This window comes from Gadus morhua, chromosome 3 (genome assembly GCF_902167405.1).
Source record: "Gadus morhua chromosome 3, gadMor3.0, whole genome shotgun sequence".
Lineage (NCBI taxonomy): Eukaryota > Metazoa > Chordata > Actinopteri > Gadiformes > Gadidae > Gadus > Gadus morhua.
The window spans coordinates 16,777,883-16,799,839 of NC_044050.1; the positions used below are offsets into that span (position 1 = coordinate 16,777,883).

At 44.1% G+C, this 21,957-nt stretch overlaps 2 protein-coding genes across 2 annotated transcripts in view; one reads left to right on the forward strand and one right to left on the reverse strand.

Annotated features, from left to right (window-relative positions):
- The window catches only part of fbxo41 (F-box protein 41), a 30,313-nt gene extending 21,942 nt beyond the window's left edge, over positions 1-8,371 (forward strand). Inside the window, exons 9-15 of the mRNA XM_030352044.1 lie at positions 214-329; positions 902-1,054; positions 1,619-1,714; positions 2,176-2,294; positions 3,074-3,232; positions 4,081-4,196; positions 4,585-8,371. Of these exons, the coding sequence (XP_030207904.1) occupies positions 214-329; positions 902-1,054; positions 1,619-1,714; positions 2,176-2,294; positions 3,074-3,232; positions 4,081-4,196; positions 4,585-4,647 (822 nt within the window). The 3' untranslated portion in view covers positions 4,648-8,371. The remainder of the gene's footprint in view (positions 1-213; positions 330-901; positions 1,055-1,618; positions 1,715-2,175; positions 2,295-3,073; positions 3,233-4,080; positions 4,197-4,584) is intronic.
- Positions 8,372-9,712: 1,341 nt separating this feature from the next.
- On the reverse strand, positions 9,713-21,675 carry smox (spermine oxidase). Its single transcript, XM_030352045.1, has 8 exons — positions 21,517-21,675; positions 18,323-18,563; positions 16,031-16,257; positions 15,087-15,260; positions 13,606-14,212; positions 13,359-13,541; positions 11,969-12,129; positions 9,713-10,550 (listed from the first exon to the last, which is right to left on the reverse strand). The coding sequence occupies exons 2-8, from the start codon at positions 18,534-18,536 to the stop codon at positions 10,398-10,400; spliced, it is 1,719 nt and encodes a 572-aa protein (XP_030207905.1). The 5' UTR covers positions 18,537-18,563; positions 21,517-21,675; the 3' UTR covers positions 9,713-10,397.
- Positions 21,676-21,957: the final 282 nt, after the last annotated feature.

Genomic DNA, 21,957 nt, shown 5'->3' on the forward strand with positions numbered 1-21,957 from the left:
AGAAAATCTGTTAATTCAGTCAGCCAACCAATTAAATGAGACAAGACCACGACAACATAGTATAATACAATAAATGCATACAGATACAATCTTCCTGGTAGAGATAGTTAGCAGTAAAGAAGTATTCTTTCATCAGTATCTACAGTGTTGATACTAAAGTCTTGTGTGATTTGGACTTGTTTTTGTGTGTGTCTGTTTGTGTCTCCCCATCAGTTCCTAGGCACCCTGTCTCAGTGGTGCACACAGACCCACTCTCTGATCCTGCAAAACCTCAAGCCCAGACCCAGGGGCAAGAAGGAGACCAAGGAGGAGTACCTGAAAAGCACACGGTAAGACTGGTTGCCCTAGACCTGGACCGGTCTGGTCTGAGCTGCGTGAATGTTCATGTCTGTCTTGGTTGGCTCTGACCGTGAGGCTGATTGTGATTATGTAAGTGTATATTTTCCTGAGATGCAAATGCAATTATTATTAAATATGTATGTATGTAAACATTCAATGTGCATGTATAAATAATTAATAGGTATAATGCATTGTTTAGTGAACCGGTGTTTGTGTATGCGCCTGCACGTCTGTGTGTTATTCCTTCCATGTTTATGTACTTGTATGTTGCGTTGGGGGTGAGTGCGTGCTTGCGTGTCTGTGTGTGTGAGTTATTCCTTGTGTGCGTGTATGTGTGCATGCGTGTGCGGCGGCGTGTGTGGGTTATTCCTTGTGTGGTGTGTTTTCTACTTATGTGGGTTATTCCTTGTGTGCGTGTATCTGTGTGTGTGCGTGTATGTGTGGTTGCATGTGTGGGTGATCCCCCGAGTGCGTGTGTGTGTTTACGTGTGTGTGGTGGCGGTTGTGTGTGTCCTAACTCTGGTGTGTGCCCATGCATGCTCTCTCCGTTCCCCCCAATCAGAGGCAGTCTGGAGGACGGCCTGGAGGCCCTGCTCAAGGCCACAGGCAGCAACCTGCTGATCCTGAAGGTGTCTCACTGTCCCAACCTGCTGACCGACCGCTCCCTCTGGCTGGCCAGCTGCTACTGCAGAGCCCTGCAGGCTGTCACCTACAGGTACGCTACTCCTCTTGATGTCCATTTATTCATCAGGCTGTCCCCACCCTGATTGAGCTGAGGCTATTACACTGCATTGGACGACTTACATTATATTACGTAATACATCAATGCATCACATTAAATGATATTATGCAACGTTACTGCACTGCATATTATTAAATTACCTCATATAAATAGACATGAATACATTACATTACAGCAGAATACATTTGACTACATCTCATATCATATAATATCACTAGTTGTTGGACCCACAGTAGATTGTGCCCCCATCAGGGTCAACTCTTCGTTTTATTCTGTCATGAAGCAGGCATCGGCCCCTTAGCTCATTCCAGGGGAAGTCGCAGCTAGTGTGAAAACACAGGGCATACAGTCACAGTGACTGACCCCGGCCTTCTGCGGCCCTTGGATCCATTTAACTCTCACACAATTGAGAACACATATTTTAGAAAGGTTGAGCACTGAGCAATTCAGTACAGAAGATAACCACCTGCATAAGGCCGCCGTGAAGCATCCCTTGTATGGATGGGATGTTTAAACCCTCACCGTCCTTCCTACCAGGAGTGCCACCGACCCGGTGGGTCAGGAGGTGATCTGGGCTTTGGGAGCCGGCTGCAGAGACATCATCTCCCTGCAGGTGGCGCCACTACACCCATGGTGAGAGAAGGAGCAGAGACTGTAGCAGCGTGTAGCTGGGCCTGCCGCTGTTGCCTTTGATATTTCATGTGGATTCAACTGAAACAATACCATTGATGATGAATGATTTATGTGTGGAGGCGGGAGGTGCAGGTGTGACTATTGAATCAACTCTTTAGTTTGACATATCTGAGGTCCAACCAGATGATCCACCCAACTGTTATTATAACAATTATAACATTGGTATTTCCATTGTTGGTTGCAAATTCTGCAATTGAGTCATTTTCTATTTTTAGCAAACGTTTAGCACAGAATACTGTTTATTTTTTTCATGTGGGCAATTAGGGGTTTGGGGCATCTTGCAGTGCCTTTAGTCATGGGGTCTAAAAAATGTGTCACGACACCAGGTCAACTGTAGTTGGTAAATGTATAAACAGTTATTCTACTCAAGTACATAATACACAGCCTGTGTTGTCTCCCAGCCAACAGCCGGCTCGCTTCAGCAACCGATGTCTTCAGACCATAGGACGGTGCTGGCCTCACCTCCGGGCTCTGGGCGTTGGCGGGGCCGGGTGTGGCATCCAGGGCCTGGCCTCTCTGGGTACGTGTCATCACTCTCATCACACAACTCGCTTCATGAAAAAACAACTAAAAGACAGCCCTCACTTCTAAGCCACAGTCAGAACAGTTGATGTGTGAGTGTTGTTGGGATGCAGGATGATCAAAAAATATATGACTACCTGTAATAAAAATGCCTCTCAATCAATTTATAATGTTGACGTTTCGCCCTACCTTTAACGGCGAAACGTCAACATTATCAGATAATTTATCAAAGTTTAAGCTTATTCGTGGTAGCTCTAACTGTTTACGCAGTAGAATGCGTTGACATCCCTCACATTTAGTTTCATTCTCTGTTGATAATTAATGCATTGTAATAATTTGTTATTCATCCTTCAGCTTTTAATATTCAAAGGGACCATTATGAAACCATTGTCTTATATGGTTTGCATTCATTCTTCACACATTTGTGTTTATTTTACACAGACAGGTCTAGTCAGTTCACAGTAAACCCTTGACTATCCTGCATCCAGTAAATTCAATGCAAACATATGCTATTTCATCCCTCATAATAACCTTGATTACTCTCAAGTTAGAGACAAGCAAAGGTAATTGATCGACTGATTATGCAAGATATTATACCGTCTAATGTCTTGCATTGAATTTGTAACAGCTTCTCACAAAAGGTATTGCTATTACACTTTTGAACATAATATCAAGATGATCAAATCTTGATATTGGTTTTGGTTTCACTTTCACTCTTTTTACGTTCACTATCTCTCCCCCCACGTATCCTCCTCCCACGGCCCTCTCCCCCGACAGCCAGGAACTGCATGCGTCTGCAGGTGCTGGAGCTGGACCACGTCAGTGAGATCAACCAGGAGGTGGCTGCCGAGGTCTGCAGGGAGGGCCTCAAGGGCCTGGAGATGCTGGTCCTCACCTCCACGCCGGTCACGCCAAAGGCCCTACTGCACTTCAACAGTGAGTTGAATATACTACTACTACTACTACTACTACCAATACTACTGCTGCCAATGCTACCAATACTACCAATACTGCTGCTACTACTACATAAACTACCGATACAACTACTACCACTAATACTACTACTACCACTGCTACTACTTCTACCAATACTACTACTAGCACTGCTACTACTACTACCAATACTACTACCACTACCAATACTACTGCTACTACTACTACTACCACTGCTACCAATACTGCTGCTACTACTACTACTACCAATAGTACTACAACTACTACCAATACTACTACTACTACGACCACTGCTACCAATACTGCTGCTACTACTACTTAAACTACCAATACAACTAATACCACTACTACTACTAATACTACTACTGCTACTACTACCAATAATGCTACTACTACCACTACTACTACTATTACTACTACTACTACTACTGTAACCAATTCTACTACTACTACTACCACTGCTATTACGAAGGGAGATTTTATACTCTCTTTTGTACAAACTATGTTAAAGAAAACTCTGAGCTTTGCTTTTATTCCCACAGTGAATGCTAACTTATTCAAGGCAGGGTAGTCTATTGGTTCGGGTGATTGACTCCCAGTGAAAAGGCTCCAGATTCCCGCCCCAATGTCCCAGTCTATCTGTATGCATCTTTGAGCAAGAAGCCAAAAACCCTAACTGCTCATTGGAGGTCTCTTTGGATGAAAGCTTTGCTAAATGCCTAATATGACTTATCATGAATAGCAGTAGCATTTAAGATTGCGCATTCTAATTAGATGAAATCTTCACATTCCCCGGTTTTCTTCCCACGCTGTCTTTTGTTGTCATGTAGGCGTGTGTCGTAACCTCAAGTCCATCGTGGTCCAGATCGGCATCGAAGACTACTTTGAAGATCCCAACAGCCCTGAGGCCAGGAAGCTGTTTGACGAGATGGTGAACAAGCTGCAGGTCACTTCACAGCCCTACCAATGACCCCCTTCGCGCTGGAGACAGAAGTTTAAGATCGTTACTTGGAGTAGTTAAGCATTTAGTTAAGCTTCAATGCATGGAAGCCATAAATAATTGTTTTGTTGATAAGTGGTTGCTTGATATCATACATACAGGGGCAGATAAAGCACTGACTAAGGAGAAATCCAACTTATCTTCAAATGATTCATATTTAGTTAATTTCCTTATGAAGTTTGTCGAACTTGATATGCTAGACTTGCTATGTAATTGCAATAATGAAATATCTAAACATAGCAATGATGAAATATTTCATACAATTGTTTTAACTTTGTATTAGTCAAGTTTGGAAACACAACACCTTCTTCACGTCGACCCTGCTTCTTTTCAGGCCCTGAAGAAGAGACCGGGCTTCTCCAAGATTCTCCACGTTAAGGCAGACAGCCTATGCTAACACCACCAGCTTCCCCTACAGGAAGGCAGTCAGCCTACGCCAACACCACTAGCGCCGCTGCAGGAGGGCAGACGGCCTACGCTCATACCCTTTAGCTCAGCTACGGGTCTCCACAAGGGACAAGCTTTGCTCCTTCTCCTCCTCGACCCCCAGATACACTCGTTGAGCCCGAGCCAATGAAGCTCAATCATCTCTCTAAAGAAAAGATCATCCAGAAACAACAGTGACCACAGACAAAATAAAAACGGAGAAACCAAACCAACAAAAAAAAGCTATCGTGCTAGCAACAGAAGACAGCACAGCCAGGGCCAACCGCGAGTCACGAACATTTTGGACAACAAACTGGAATCTGCCCTTCCCTCTTGGAAAATTCCGGCCTTTGTAGAAGGATTAGTCGCCAGGCTTAAGAACCACAGGTGTTTCCACACCGCACCCAAACAAGACTTTCAGAAGAAACCAAGTTCAATGCTAGCATGACTCTTACCGAGTCATCATCTGGTTTCACAGACGCATAATAACAGAGCAAGACTCAACATCTGGCAACGAGGCTTTGTGATTTCCCAAGAGAAACTATTGAGTCAATGTCATCATGACGCAACAAGATGTTATCCTCGCGTGTTTGTCAGTATGATTGCCGATTTTGTTTGGATTGATTGATAGTCGGTGTACCTCAAGTTCACCAAATTAATAGCCAGATGATCAAAATTACCCGGCCTGTGCCACACCTGGTTCATTACAACAAGTATAGACAACTTTCGATAGGATGAACAGCTTCTGAAGCCGCTTCTGAAGCTACTTCTGAAGCACGGCGTGAGGAGCCAGGTTGAGCTTCCAGCACACTGACCGTCTTTATCCACAGCCCCCGTCGTCGCTGCATGGAATGGTTGCTATGGTAGCAATACATTTTTTTTTTCTTCTTCAGCTGCCAATGTGTTCTGCTTTGCATATGGGTGGAGGTTTATTCTTTATTAGATCAGAAACCATCACCATACAGCGCCCCTTCACACACTGACTGCCGCGTAGCAAGGAAAACATGAGCGTACGCCTGTGACGTTAAAGATGAGAAAGATCCAAAGAATAAATAGGTTGACACAAAAGGCGTTGGTTAAACCATTGATGGACCTGCTATGTTATTCTGAAATGGTTTGGGTGTAGATGTATAGTTCCTTCCCCCCTCCCCCCGCACCCCCAGGACAGATGAATGTGCGTTCATTCATCTGTCCTAGCTTTTCTGTTTTGATGGTTTTTTGTCCTCTGATATGATCAAATATGCAGTATGTGATATCCTTGGAACAGGGCTGCAAATCACATCAACGGCGCCCCTCACTGCGGTGGCAATACGCTCATTTGCTGTGTTTTCTCCAGTGTGCTATTCAAGTGAAATGAACGGCAATGTAATGAAAGGCATAGAGCAGAAACTAGTGGGAAACCAACAACAACAGTGTACTCGTTATAGAACCCATTTTATAATGAGCATCAAGAGGTCGCCCCTTCTTGTATTATACTGTATCACTATATACGCCATGCTGTTGTTCTACACTCTTAAGGTGCCATCCTCACAGTGCTTTTTTTTGTGTGTGTGAGAGAAAGTGGTCTGTGAACATCCTCCAGCGCCATCTAATGGAGGTGTGTGTTAATGACCTACATTGGCTAGTGGCACTGGAAGCTGGCCCTCAAGACAGTCCACTTGCATGGATATAAATGTCAAATCCAAGCCATGTGAACTCATGTATCTCTATCGTGACTGCCTAAACCCCATCAGCATAGCCTAGCGTAACGTTCTAGCATTTCAATGAAAGATTGTAGATACTAATTCCATGACTGGTGACTTGACTAACGGGATCAATTCTAAATCACTTGTTCTTCAAATATTAAGTACAATATCTTTATGTACAACGCCTTGTGACGATTTGTTTACCAGCTCTGGCCTGAAAGCTCATCTTCGGCCAACTGAAGGCTAAACTCTGGCCATTCCCCCAAACATGTCTGGTTAAAGTGTGTAGGAGAAGGTTCTAGATGCCAACAGAATATAGAGTTGAGTGCGCTCCAACGCATTACTTGTTACCGTACCAAGTTAAAGTGTGAGGGTGGATTGGGTCGTTTTGGCTTTCGCCTTTTTAAAGTTTGTAAGGTTGTGGTGTGTGAGTCGTCTATACATTTCCAGTACGTTTGAGGTAGAAGAAAAAAGGCACAATTGTTTTTCGGAAAGGCTTTGACACACTCGGGAAAACACATTGCACTCGTTTCTTTTCTGGTTTCAGACAATCTTGCCTTCGCTACGACATAAAACTGTACATAAGTGGTTAGTTATGGAAAACTTAAACCTATGAGGTTTGTATTATATCAAAGTCATAAAAATGACCTTTTCCTAGGGATACAGTTTACAGATGCAGTCTGTAAGCAGCCTCTTCAAAGTGCAAAGAACAACAAACAAAATATATTATGTATTACGGTAGTGTTGACATTGCAGTTGTGAATTATAGATACTTTATATTAAATGTGCATCAGAGTCATATAGAGATCGAAATTATTTAAGGAAATGATAAAGATAATAATTCAGCTATTTATTTATTTATATATATATAGGTATATATATATATATATATATATATACACAAAAAAAGAAGCAATGTCTATAATGTTGGCATGTTTGTGTTTAAGCATCAATCATTGAGTTGCCTTCTTTAAGTGTTCTGCTGTCGATGCCAGAGAAATGATTAGATGTTTAAAAGCTTTGATTGCTTGCAGGTTAACCCCATACGTCTTTCTTTAATCAAGTCTATTGTTGCACTAGTGAGAGAAAAAAAAAGAATATCAGATGTTTATTATTAGAGTGTTGTTTTAATGTTCAGATATATCTCGGTATTTTGACATAATGTGATGCACTTTTTTTTTTTCTAGAGCCTTCTATTGTCCATCGCTTGTTATCGCCAGTATACCTCGGTGATTTCTGTTTACAACGCGCCTTGTTATCTCGTCTATTATGTGGACGGGCCAGCGTGTTACGTCATGATCGGACTGAATTGAGAGTGAACGCCACGAGTGGATGATATGCACCATGTACAGATAAGCGTTGGTTTATAATGACAAATATGTGCGTGTATTCTTGATGCAAATCTGCTCCATTCCTCCGTCTCGGTCTTATCGCCCATCGCTCGGGACGATCCGATTCGAACCTCCGCCAACCGTTGCATTCAAGTGCTTTCATTATTTGGGGGTTTATTGCCAGAATGACCTTATGCTGATCTCTTCTCGTGACATACTTTTTTATTTTTGTGCAAGATTCACCAAATCATTGTGTTCCCTTTTTTATATGTATATTTTTTAAATTGATCATTTACTTTGCTAGTTGATTCAGAGCTTCGTTTAACAAACGCGTTCTTGTTTTGTAATTGCAGTATCTTCCATCGTTGTTATGGTCTTTCATTACATACCTCTCTTAATATACTTCCTGTATGAACGATTGTACTCTGCCCGTTTTCTGACATACTGTATTTCACACATTACCTCAACACTTGTCTGGGCACACAAGTGTGCACTTTTCTTTCTCATTCATTCATCTAAAATGCATTCTATTCGATTGACTTTGTTCACTCTTATGAAACACAATGCTTTACTGTTCCCGTAGAGAAGCGGCGTTTTGAGAAACTGCAATAGGAAAAAAAGATTTGACTATTCCTCTTCATCCATTCCTTGTCATCAATAAAAGTGCTAAATTACAGTACCATATCTTGTTTTCTTTTCATGCTTAATGAGCTCAGTGCCTTATTTTTTATTGACGTATTCCATTTTTGAAGTTGTCTATGTGGGGCTACTTTAGATAAGTAACACGTTTCAAGTTATTTGTTTTCATACAATAGTTTTATCGGTGCTTCCAGTGCTTTGAGCATTTAGCCCATTGTGGATATGAACACTTTGATGTTGGCTAAGTGTGTGTGTTTGTGTGTGTGTGTGTGTGTGCGCGCGTCTTGTAAGAAGCCTCTTATTCCTTGCCATTTTAACCTCTCTCTCCTTTGTCTAACACGCCTTACGGTTTTTCCAAAGATACAGAGAATTCTGTGGATGAGAGCAAACTATCTTCCAGACGGTGTAGTTAAATGTTAGTTTTATTCTATTAATGTGGATGATAGGCACATGCTTGATTACAAGGCTTTTGTCTGAAAAACTGAACCTTTCCAGTATGCATGTCATTAGTGCATTACTAATGCTTGTGTTTCACCTCAGCCACACAAAGGAGACCAGACAGCACTGTCCTTAAAGCACAGGTAATTACCATCTTAGCCCAAACTTACTTAAATTGTCACCCAGGTTTATCCAGGTCTGAATAGGCAACCACTCTATCAGGCTAGATTCATCGTTAATTGTACAGTATGGTGGCCTGCAAACTTAATACAACTTAAACCATACTTCTTTTTTCTCACATAACATATATCTTGATCTAGCTAATATCCAAGAATTGAACTCAGATCCTGTGTGGGGTAGAACAAAGTTTGCCACGGCTGTGTTATGTGCTTCCAGTGTTTCTTGGCCAACTATACATGCTTTACATACTGCTACGAGTTCCCGATCAGAAAGGGTGTTTAGTTCAGGGGGAGACATTATCACATCATCACATGTTAGTATCAGGGCTCATTTTGAGGCATCATTCCTCACTGATGCCTCAAAATGTTGACAGACTTCTTCTATTGAATGTGGTATACATTTTAATAAGCATCTACATCTCATCCTACACACAGAAAAATATATATTTCAAAAGGTTAAAGGTCAATTGTTTTGGAAGACAAGAGACTGAAGTTGAGCAATCTTATGTTCAGTGTCTGATTTATGAACCTGTTGCACTTAGGCTAAAAACAGGAGGGTTCCCTTTCCATTGTCAAGGATGATGTTCCAGTACTATGCCAGGCCAGAACTATGCAAGGCACCATCAAATTTGGTGTTGCATTTCGTTCTGTATCAGGTAAATGAGTGGAATAATAATTTGTATTGAAAATAAATCTTGAGAGAATCGTTATTTCATTCAGATGTGAGGTTCCGTTCATTAACCTGGAACATAATTAATGACAGGTAAAATTGTTACATCTTTTATTATTGGTATAGACATGGAAAATATAGGTAGATTTCTATAGGCAGAGTATTATTTGTTCTTTACTGCATTAATCTTGTTACAAGTCAAAAGGAGAAAATCAATGGTACATGAATGACTGTCACATTAATGCATTGAACTGGATTTGCTTTACCTTCTGTAGACATGTCTGTTCTCCCAACTGTTTTAAAAAAAAGGCATACTTTTTCAACAACGGATGAACATGTGGAACCGAAGTATAACGTAATGTAACTACTGATATGTCTGAACAAATATTACTTCGGACCATATGACAACATTTATTAAGATTGTTAAGTGTTCTTCCTTTTAATCAGAATTCTCATCATTCAGAATCAGATTAGATACAGAAGGCACTTACAAAAAATAAGTTAAATCCTAAATGCTGTTATTATAAACATTATGACATCGATGATTAAAAAAAGAATGATAAGACAAAATATTGACAGCACCCACGGAAACTTAATACACGTCAAGTAAAACTGTATGTTTTATTCTACAGTACATTTGAAGTTAGACTTAATTTATACTATGTAATGCCCCCAGATTGATTGTAAGATGTGTAACTTATCGTCCAAACATACAAAATATCTGACATCACAATTTAATTTGTGTGTTCATCACTAGTCAGTGGTTCTGGTTTGTCGGTTTACACGTTAGGCGTTGTGGTTTTAGCACTGTGCAAATCCTGGTACATCTCTACCAGGCGATTGGCCTCTCTTTGGCCTGACAGCAAAGCACCATGGGTAGTGGAATAGTATTTCCTGTGGGTGGCCTCCCCAGCAAACAAGACCTGGAGAGGCTGTTTGGAAAACATCACACAGACAATAAATAGATTGAGAAACCAAACACAAAACACTTTTTACTGTGTGCCTGCCCCTCACTGTATGCTGACTATCGCCGATACTAGAGTAACAGTCATGTGTTTTATGGCAGTGTTACATGGTATGCATGTGATAATGGTATAAATGTGTTTGCTTGTTGTGAATTAAATGAGGGATGTCTCTTTAACAGCTACAAGTACACGCAGACCCCCGATATATCCCCACTCTCTCAAACCAACACAGACGCCAACACACACTCACGCACGCACATACGCAAGCACACACGCACACTGTGGTGTCAGAGTGCCTCAGGTTTCAAGGTCTAGTCCCTTGGCTGGAACCACAACTTGGAGACAAGCTGTACCGTCTCCTGGGGTCACAGAATGTGAGCTGTAAACAACCACATGTAAACCCACCAGATCAGGGAAAACACTCACTATCGCTGGGCCGTCAGCTGAGAGGCAGACAGTTCCAGTGCAGCATAGTTTACATAGTTGCTAGATACACACCTTGTTTTTCTGTACTTTCTGTAGTTGAAGGGCAATTAATTAACATGTGTTTTCCATAGTTGACATTTTAGTCATGTAATTTATCCTATTCTATCATGATGTTAAAACTCAAAGCTCAGGATTGTTGATATTGAGGCCGGTTCTAAGCCCATTTTAACGCATATAACCAGAGCTGGAGAGATAGCAGAGGCCTCAGGGGATCTTGAATCTGTTCTGCATTCTGCCAGACAGAGATACATAATATGTTCTGTGTGGTGCCCTTTCTCTTACTCACAAACACACACACACTTACTCAAACTCACACATTCTCTTGTCTCGCTCTCTCACACACAAAAACACACACACAAACACAGACACACAGACAAACAGACACATTGTCTCCCTCTTCCATACACAAACACACACACAAAAACCCACACAGTGTGTCTCTCACACACACTCTCCCCTCTCTCTCTCTCTCTCTCTCTCTCTCTCTGTCTTCTCCCTTTCTTTCCTCCTCCCTCTCTCTCTCTTAGAGGAGGGAAAGACTCAGTCTCCATCTTTCTCTCCCCCCTCTCTCCATCAATCTGCTTCTATCCCTCCTCTCTCTGCTCCCCCCTTTCTCTATTCTCTCTCTCTTTCACTCTCTGCCTAAATCCCCTGCTATCTGTTCTCTCCCCCTCTCCTCTCTCTTCCTACTCCCCCTGTCATCTCCCCCCTCTCTCTCTGTCCCTCTGTCTCTCTCTGTCTTTCTTTCTCTCTCTCTCTGTCTCTCTCTCTCTCTCTCTCTCTCTCTCTCTCTCTCTCTCTCTCTCTCTCTCTCTCTCTCTCTCTCTCTCTCTCTCTCTCTCTCTCTCTCTCTCTCTCTCTCTCTCTCTCTCTCTCTCTCTTCTCTCTCTCTCTCTCACCGGGGCCTTGGTGCTGTCAGCGCAGGGTAGGGGCGTGGCTAGCCTCTCGAAGTCCCCCCCGCTGGAGCCCACCCTGGTGAAGGAGTAGGACCCCCGGATGTAGGGGTTGCTGCCCCAGGAGGAGCGCAGGATCCGCCTGGGTTTGGGAATGTCTGGGTTTCCTGGAGGGAGAGACGGGAACACACCACACGGGGATAAATACATTGGGAGGTTATGTGGCTAACACACACAAGCTGCGTGGCTAACACACACTTTTGCTACAAGGCTTTGTCATTTTTTTTACCTCATTCAAATTTCAGTTTGCAAAAACAATAGCCTGTCATGACACACCATTTCCTGCGTATGCCAAAGCTTTGTGACCAAACAAATCCAAATATTGCCATCATGTGAATATGAAATTTGCCATCGTGTGAACGCTCCCTAATCTGTCTCCAGTGGGCTATACGATCGGAGATGAACAGCTGGGGGGATTCCTTAGGCCTCTATAAAGTAGAGAGTTGAGAGACACCGGCGTTCCCCAATCTTGGCATTGTGCTGCTACTAGTGGAAATCTAAATAAACCCTGGTCGACCAGGGACGATCTCCTTAGGTTAAGTCAATTAATCCATCTAATGACTCATTCCACTAGAGTCTGTGGCGGTTGTTTACAGGTCTCCAACAGCCTTGGGTGAGAACTGTTCGCACCCAGCTCGCCTCGACGTGACTGGGGGGGGGGATGCCATCCAAGTCACGGGGCTCGTAGGTCCCTGGTTCCTGGCCAGAGGCTCCACAGGGATGAATGGAAGTCATTGATGCCGGACGGTGGTCGGTCGGGTTTGCTCGGTAGTTTACTGGTTACAACCGGGCGAAGTGCGTGCCTTACGACGAGGAATAGAGTCGACGCCACTATTCTCAAGGTATGCTTTAACACAAGCGAAAAAAAAGCACTCAACTGAAACGATATCTACTGCCTGCATTGGAGAACTGAATTGGAGAAACTACTACAAGACCAGACGCAGAGTCGCCTCCCCTTAAACTCTACACAATATAGGTCCATTATATCGGTTCATCATCTCATAGAGATCTTTCCCCGCTGGTAACTAATATGGCATTGTGCGTGCGTGTGTGTGCGTGTGCGCCTAATTGCGTGTGCCTGTGTGTGTGTGTGTGCGTGCACCAGATGTGTGCTTGCGTGTTCGTGCACGCGTGTGTGAGCCTGTGTGCGTGTGTGTGTGCGCACACGCGTGTTCGTGCATGCGTGTGTGTGTGTGTGCGTGCGCGCGTGTATGTGCACAATCGATGTGCTCGCCTTTTTCGTGCATGCGTGTGTCCCTGTGCCTGAATGTGCTTGTCTGCGTGTGCCTGTGTGTGTGTGTGTGTGCGCTCGCGCGAGCGCGTCCCTCGGGCCGACCTGTGAAGCGGCGCAGCAGCTCGGTGCAGGTCTCGGCCACTGTGTCGTCGTCGTAGCGCTCCATGAGCAGCGCCTCCTCGCCGCAGATCCAGCCGTTGAGCACGTGGCCGTAGCGCTGCGGCGGGTACAGCACGTCGAACGAGCAGATCTTCTTGTACCACTGCTCCTCCGGGAGCGCCGGCCGCCGGCCCTCCCCTGCCTCCCCCGCCTCCTCCCCCGCCACCTTCTTCTCCCCCTCCCCCCCCCCCCTCCTCCTCCTCCTCCTCCTCCCACACCAGCTTGATGCTGTTGCACTCGGGGCTCCAGAAGGGCTGGGCGTACTCCAGGAAGATCTTGTTGGTGGTGCTGATGCCCAGCTTCTCGATGGCCAGCACCTTCTCCTCGGGCAGCGGCGGCGAGAACAGCGCCTCGTGCCGGTCCTTCAGCACGCCCAGCGACGCCGTGACGATCACGTGGTCGGCCGCCAGCCACTCCTCGTCCTCGCACTCCACGCGCACCGCCCGCCCGGCGCCCAGGATGAGCCGGTCGCCCGCGGTGTTGCGGTCGTTTTCGTTGTGGTCGCCGTCGCGGCCGCGGCGACCGTCGTCACGGCCGCCCTCCCCCCGCGTCCGGTTGCCCCCGCCGCCCCCCCGGCGCTGATGCGTCTGCCCCTGGGCCGAGGCGGTCCAGTGGACGCAGCGGACGGCCTTCCCCAGGGAGACGTTCCGGGGCGGGATGTCCCGCGCCAGGATGTCCACGATCTTCATGAAGCCGCCCGGGATGACGTGGTGGGCGCCGGGGATCTCCGTCCACTCGCCGAACTCGCTCAGGGACACCTCGTCCATGCTGGGGGAGCTGCTCTCACAGCTCTCCACCTGGGGGGCACAGTGGGCGGCGGTGAGGCTGGTGGCGACTGGAGCCGTAAGAGGGCGGATTCCTGACCGGGAAGGATCTTTAACCACGAGGTACAGCGAGGTGGTTAATGGGTTACACATTGGAAAGGGTAAACCGTTTCTAAAAGTCAGACAAAGGGTATATTATCCTACTTTAACATGGGTGTTATATATTCAGTATATATATACATATATGTGATAAAATAGGATAGTATTCAAAATGAGTTACTTATGTCAATAAATGCTGCATATTATATACATGTAATATATACTATGAAGGGGAACTAACAGGGAATTAATATTCATAAGAAGAAATTTTTCAAATATCTATTAACTATTTAAATGATCTTAAGTTTTGCATTATCAGTAGGTGTACTAGTATAAACCTTTCTGTAGCAGGACTTTATGGTGTTGTGCTAAAACTAGAGTCAAAGATGAGCTACGAGGAGCTAGATTAGGGGGCTACAGTATCTATTGTCCGACAGAAATGACTGTGAGTGACTCACCATAGTGTGCAAAGCAGTTCCTGATGTTATGCCGACAGAAGTGCACACAAACATTCATGCACACACACAAGCACAAACAAAGGCATGCACTCACATGCACCCTTATATCATTATATTTAATGCACTTAGTGTAAGGCGCTTTGGATTAAAGCTTCAAGAAATAAATGTAATGAAATTTAATGCAAAGATGCACACACAAACACAAACAACCACAGCACACTCTTACACATACAAACACATGAAGACCCTCAGGGGGGAACACGCACACACACACACACACACACACACACACACACACACACACACACACACACACACACACACACACACACACACACACACACACATACTTTGAGGTACTGCTGCAGCAGGGAGAGTTTGAGCTTCTTGACGGCGTCTGAGTCGTCGGGGTCTGACGTGATGCGCTGGCGCATGTAGTCCCGTGTGAACACGCCCACGCTGTTCTGGCTCTCAGCACACACCGGCTTCCCGTTCTGGTAGAACTCCTGTGTCAGCTTAAACACCTGGGCAGGTAGAGAACAGCAGAACACTTGAGATGGATGGCTCAGGAGGGATTAGCCAAATATTCAGGATATATATTTTAAGATTGGGGGCGTTTTATCCTGATGGTTCATGTCCTTCCTTTGTGTACGCACCCTTCACAGGAAAATAAAGTGTGTGTGTGTCTTTATAAAGCCAGCGTGCCACCACTTACCTTGTGTACTGATTCCAATATCTACTCTAGGTTATTTTTGTGTGGGCTGCACTTGAATTTTTTTTGTCCTTCCTCCAATTTTGAAGCTTTGAAAGTTCTTGGGTGTTCAGAAGGTCGCTCAGGATAAAAGCATCCATAAAAGCCTTAATGAGTCAATGAAAACCATCACTGCATGTGGCTGTACCTCCAACCCCCTTACCCTCCACCACCTCTGTAACATCCACCACCTTCTCCATCCCTAACCGCCTCTGTTCATACCCCCTTCTGCTCCTAGACTCCACCTCATACCCTCCATCACCTCCACCTCCTCCTACCCTCATCCACCACCTCCTCCTCCTCCTCCTCCCTTCATCCCCCACCTCCTCCTCCTCCTCCTCTCCACCACCTCCTCCTCCTCCCCTCATCCTCCACCTCCTCCTCCTCCTCCTCCTCCTCCTCCTCCTCCTCCTCTTACCCTCATCCACCACCTCCTCCTCCTCCTCCTCTTACCCTCATCCACCACCTCCTCCTCCTCTTACCCTCCTCCACCACCTCCTCCTCCTCCCCTCATCCACCCCCTCCCCCTCCTCCTACCCTCACCTCGTTGTACAGGTCGCTGAACTCCTCCACCAGGTCTTTGGGGATCCGGCGGCCCCTGTCGGTCCGGTAGTGGGCCACGCCGTTCTTGCCGTAGAGGCTGATGCGTCCCACGCTGCGCTCGCTGTCCGTGGTGTGCTCCAGCAGCCCGTGCTCCTGGGCCAGGTGGTACACGGGGTTCCCGTTGGTGCCATGGATCCAGGTGGCCCCGAGCTCGAGGCTGGCTGTACCTGGAGGCCAGCAAACACAGCAGGCGGTCTGGTGAAGCTGAAGTCACACTACCCCCCCACGTTGGGGGGCCATGGGACCTTTACGTAGCAGAACTATTCACACATAGTAACTCATGAAACGTCTGTACTTCCAGCTCATGGAGCTAAATTACAATTTTTTCGACTAATTTACAGATCTTTGATTTACATATTTACTAATGTGATAGCACAAACACTGGCTCTAAATATACACGTGCAGCTTCCTGTATACATTCACAACTCTCTGTGCGCATTTACAGATTATTTTACACATTTACAAAGCTGATGACGCACACACACGGAATGAGATATAGGAATGACTTCGACCAAAAAGCAATTGGTGGAGGCCTTCCTTGTCAGAGAAGGGCGATGTGATTCTTAGTTATGGGAGGGAGTAGTCAGAGAAATATAATTGAGGGTCATTAGACAAATATCTTTGGGAAATTATTTTTAGATAATCTCTAAAGCATGTATGAAAGAGACTACTGAGGTTATGTAATATGACCCGTTTACATAACTGGCATAAATCTGGTGCACAACAGTGATTCATTCAAAATAAAGCGCCATTGTGAATTGCATTTGTGTTTTAATTTTAATTTTTGTGATATAAATGGGAATTTCAGGAGTGCAAGAAGAGTACATCCTGCATGTAAAGACATTTTGTATTCATAATGTAATAAATGACCGTCTTTGTTTCGTCAAACTTTGTGAATCAAAGTTCATGGCTTTTCAACAAGCTGTGATTTACTGTGGAGACACGGCAGGGTCTGAGAGGATTCTTATTTTGGGCTTTGTTTATTGGGTTTTCCGAACGTAACAATGGCCATCAAGGACTTTAGAGCAGAAGGGTTTCCCAGAGTCTGGAAAACCCACTAGGGTTTTCCTGGAACAGAGACTGCATTCCAGATGAGTACCGTTGAGTATGTTTATTTCAAGGAGAAATAATGTTGTTTTTTCAAGAAGACTAGAAAATGAACTAATATTGTTGGCTCATGTAAATGTGACTTGGATCCATTGGTAAGTGCTTTGAATGGCCTGTGTTCATCTTGATAATCTCAATCGCGCATGACCATGACATGCATGCAATATAACACTACATACAAATGAGATGTAGTGATACAAATACAAATACAGAAATTTGACTGTATTTAAGCATGCACAGAGTGATACATCGAACACGCAATGCAAAAGACAACTCAACAGCCTCGGGGAACAAATACATTAGTGTTGATGAGCACATCACATCATTCATAGACTTCAGTGTGCATCTTATCTCTGAACGTTAACGACTAGTAGGATGCAAATTAGCATAGATCAATGCATAGAATGAATCATACGTATGCAAAATATAATAGAAAACCTAATTGGATCAAGGTATCTGAAAATCCTTCTAGTGAGCAAGTTCCTCAACTTTAAACCATATTCTGATCAATAATTAGACAAAAGTACAAAATGACTGCTCAACCATGACACATCAGTTGATCATAGTGGTCTTACTAGGCACCTAAGATCTTGCCTTCCTTCCTTATCATATCTGAAAGGAAGACAAATCGTAATAAAAACTGTTACGAAAACCACCCTATTAATAACAAGATTTGATACTTTATTAATGCCAGATCAGGGGAAATGTGTGTGTAACAGCAGAAGTATTAGGATACTAACAATTCGACATCAAGAAAAAATATCAAGTAAGAATCTGCTAAAATTCTACAAAACAACAACTCTCCAAAAAGTATAGACACAGTCTGCTTAGTGGAGATTTGCGACTGCAGAACGTAAACGTCCAAATCTCGTCTAAATCGCTTGTTTATTTACGTCGGGAGTTTGTGTGAAAGAGCTTTAGGCTGCAGTTCTTTTAATACATGACCCATCAGTCACAGCAGAAGGATCACATACGGTATTCTATTGGCCTATCCTATTGGTCGCTGATTTTTCCAAGCATCCGCCCAACATAAAGAAATAAAACATCGCGGATCTTCCTAGCATGACATTTAACGCTTCAGTGTGGGAAAGAAGCTCCGTAGGGCAAAAGGTCCTCTGGGCTCACCGTGCTGTATGCTCTGCACTCTCCCCCCGACGCGGTGGGACGCGTCAAGGAGCCTGACGTCCGTGAAGCCGGCGTCCAGCAGGGTCTTGGTCGCAGCGAGTCCGGCTAGGCCAGCGCCGATCACCACTATCCGAGGCTGCCGATGAGGAGGTCGTCGTGGGCCACTACTATGAGAATCATCAGTGCTGTCTGACGATATTTCACAACTTTGCATGCCGTATGAGCTCTTCTTCTAGGCAGTCTGGGGGGGGGGGGGGGGGGGGGGGGGGGGGGGGGAGAGAAGATGTTGGTTATAGTACAGATAGAGAGAGAGAGAGACATTGACTGGTTGTGTTTCTAGCTGGAATGCTTCCCACCTGTGCGGGGTTACTTGTGGGATTTATTTTACAGCATACTATTGAGACTTCCATACATGTTTAGGACGTCAATTCGATTTGCTGGATTTGGTGACAAAAACCTCTGCTGCTGTTACACCTCAACGTACCCTCAGGAGTGAATTAAGAAATGTATCTACCTACCCACTTTAGTGTTATCCAACGGAGAAATGGACTGCTGCTTCACTACTATCTGTGTGTGTGTGTGTGTGTGTGTGTGTGTGTGTGTGTGTGTGTGTGTGTGTGTGTGTGTGTGTGTGTGTGTGTGTGTGTGTGTGTGTGTGTGTGTGTGTGTGTGTGTGTGTGTGTGTGTGTGTGTGTGTGTGGTTATTCAGGAAAAAATATAATAACATCAGTAATAACAATAATTTGTTGAAATATTGTTCTCTGCTTCTGTTTGAGAACTCAATTCTGGCCAATGAGTGAAGGCCCCCTTTTCACCTGGTCTGTACACAGGAAAATAAACAGATACATTCTTAATCGATTGTGCCGTATAATCCTACACCTGCGTTTTGTTTTGTTCTGGTGTGCTTGTACGCATCTGTGCATACAGTACATCTGCCTGTTTATGTGAACCCTTCGCCGCAGCCCAAAGTGCCCTCGGGGGGACGACAATGGACATTAGACGTAAACTATGAGGGACAGCTGCGTGTCAAACCAAAACACTAGAGTACAACCTCCTCAGTGAGCCTAGCTTATGATGTAACATTGAAGAACACGAGTCATGGTATTTACATGACGCATACACACACAAAAACACACTTTTCTTCGTGCCCCATAAAAAATGCCTGTTGAGTGTGTGAGGGAGATACTACTCTACCCTCCTTTCGTTATGTAATGTATCAGACAAGACACACGCACACACACACATACACACACACAAACAAGCACCAATAACCGCACACCGTAATCTGAGCGATCTTTTATAGTACATCGAAACCCCAGCCCAACCTCATGTTCAAGCCACAGATGTTGGGCCACTCAACATCTGTTCCACCACTTCATCAAGGTGCATTTGTCTGTATGCGTTATATTGTTGTCGCAATTCAGAGAAATAACATGTCATTTTGTGTCTAGAGTGTGCGGTTTTCATACAATATAAATGTAGAGAGAGAAAAAAACCCTAAGGATATTGAAGATACGGGACATGAAAACAAGGGATGTGTTTATACAGGTGAAAATATCTATTCTTTATTCATTTCTGTCTTCACTCTCTGCATTTAGAAACAGATACTTTACTACTAGATACTTTATACTAATATTATTATTATTATTATTATTATTATTATAACTATGCAGTTAAGCAATTTTTTACTATTCATGGCCTGCAGAGAAAGACATTCAGCATAATCCATCTGCATACTCAGACTGGCTGTACACAAATTCAAGGTAACCCAGGGTCGACATGAGCCGAGCCAAAACAAACTGTGCTGTAAAATCCACTCCTCTTCCTCAACTCCTTCTGCTTCCTCACTATTCCCCACTATTCTCCATCCCCCTGTTTATAGATCTGTGGCGGCTCAGGGCCCAGTAGCCAAACGCTAATGTCACCAATTCCCACTCTTCATCCAATACAGATTATGAGGCGTGCTGGGGTGGGAAAACGGGGCTTAGATGTAACAACTGACCTAGAAATGGCAACCTACATACATCTCACACTGTGGTGAGCAGTGGGACAAAACGTCCCTGTTCGAACACGCTCTCTGACTGTACCCTGACATAACATAGCCTGTATCCATATCTATAAGAGTTACTGATTGTATCTTCCATCAACCGCAGTGGAGTCTGTTCCACAGATCAGACGTCCTACAGCCCTACTGTGGTTTGGAGCGTTATCACTGCCGGTTAATACAGTTACGTTAGGCCTATCTATACAAATACAGTAGGCTACACACGAGATGGCCTTAACAATTCGGAAGAATGCTATTTTTTTTTAGATATAGACAGAGAGAAATTGAGACATGAAGCTGGTAGGAATTGTTCCTGTAATGAAAATATTTCAAATTATCTTGGTGAGTGCTGCGATTGCTATCAGTTGTGATCATGGTAAACAGTGAAGAAAACGGGTGATAGATATTTTAAACGGGTCCTTATAGAAAAACGTGTCTTTGGTGCTTTTCCGTCATTTGTTCAAATAGTTTTCTGATTTCCAATATTTTAGGATGATATAGATATTTAATTATGTTTTGTTATTCCTTTTATTCTTGCATGATTGTCATCGTGCTCTGTGTGTATACTAAGGTGAATTTGTTCTTTACAGTCTAAATAAAGCTGTTCCTGTGGTCCTGATGGTGCCACGTAATGAAGTTTGGATGCCAAAGCAGCAGCACGAGAGGACGTTGAAAATCAATACAAAACCCCGACCTTCTGACAGCCGGCTCATGATAACCAAATACATGAATACAACATGATACCAGGGTAAAATCCCCCCCAAATCACTCCTGTATATTAGTTAAGGCCTAAGATCCAAAAAAAAGCTACTGTCACAGTCGTAAGAGTAACTGTTACGGGTTGTTTTCTTTTAACGAAGATGTACAGGTCGTACGATCCCATTTTATATTTAATCTAATGTTAAAATTTCGTTCATAAATTCTCAAATTAGTTTAATATCTGACTACAATACACAGTCTACTCTTGCTCTGGGAATCGTAACTTAATCATAACTTAAGCATCGTTCAATTCACACCAAAGACGGAATCCCCTCTTTCTTTAACCTAAATAACGTTTATATGTCCATAAATCCTGATGTCTCGTTCCACCACTTAGTTAAATTCAATTTCGCTATCAGGAGCTATAGATAGAGTTTGCATTTGTAGATACCTGACTCCGTTGGGCTTCAGTTTTAGAAAACCTCAGTACTGCGCTTGGCTTTGTATTTTCCTCGGAGCACCGGTGCAGCTTTGTGTTTATTATGCGTCTCGGTCTTGGAACCAGAAGCAGCCAGTTTGCCATGGCCGCTGCTACCTCTACATTAATAAACATGAGACCGCTGACGTGGAATGACTCAAACCCCGCCCACTGGGGTGGACTTTCGATGATGATTGGTAATTGTTTGCCTACAGGCGGAGTTTGTAGACTGAATTAATGTTGTTTTATTCATTTTCTATCTGCCTTTTAATGTAGCCTAAACATTTGACGTAAAAGCCCCCGAAAAAAACAACGAGGTGACACATTTTCTAACTGATTCATAAATCTATTGAACGAATGACAAATTATATAATTAGTATTATTGTTAGTATTATTATCATTATTAATATGACT

Coding starts and splice junctions, on each gene's coding strand:
- smox (XM_030352045.1), bottom strand. CDS start 18,536: ATGCAAAGTTGTGAAATATCGTCAGACAGCACTGATGATTCTCATAGT. Junction 15,261..16,030: donor TCAGCGACCTGTACAACGAG/GTGAGGGTAGGA, acceptor CTACCTGCCCAG/GTGTTTAAGCTGACACAGGA. Junction 14,213..15,086: donor TGCTGCAGCAGTACCTCAAA/GTATGTGTGTGT, acceptor TGTGCCCCCCAG/GTGGAGAGCTGTGAGAGCAG.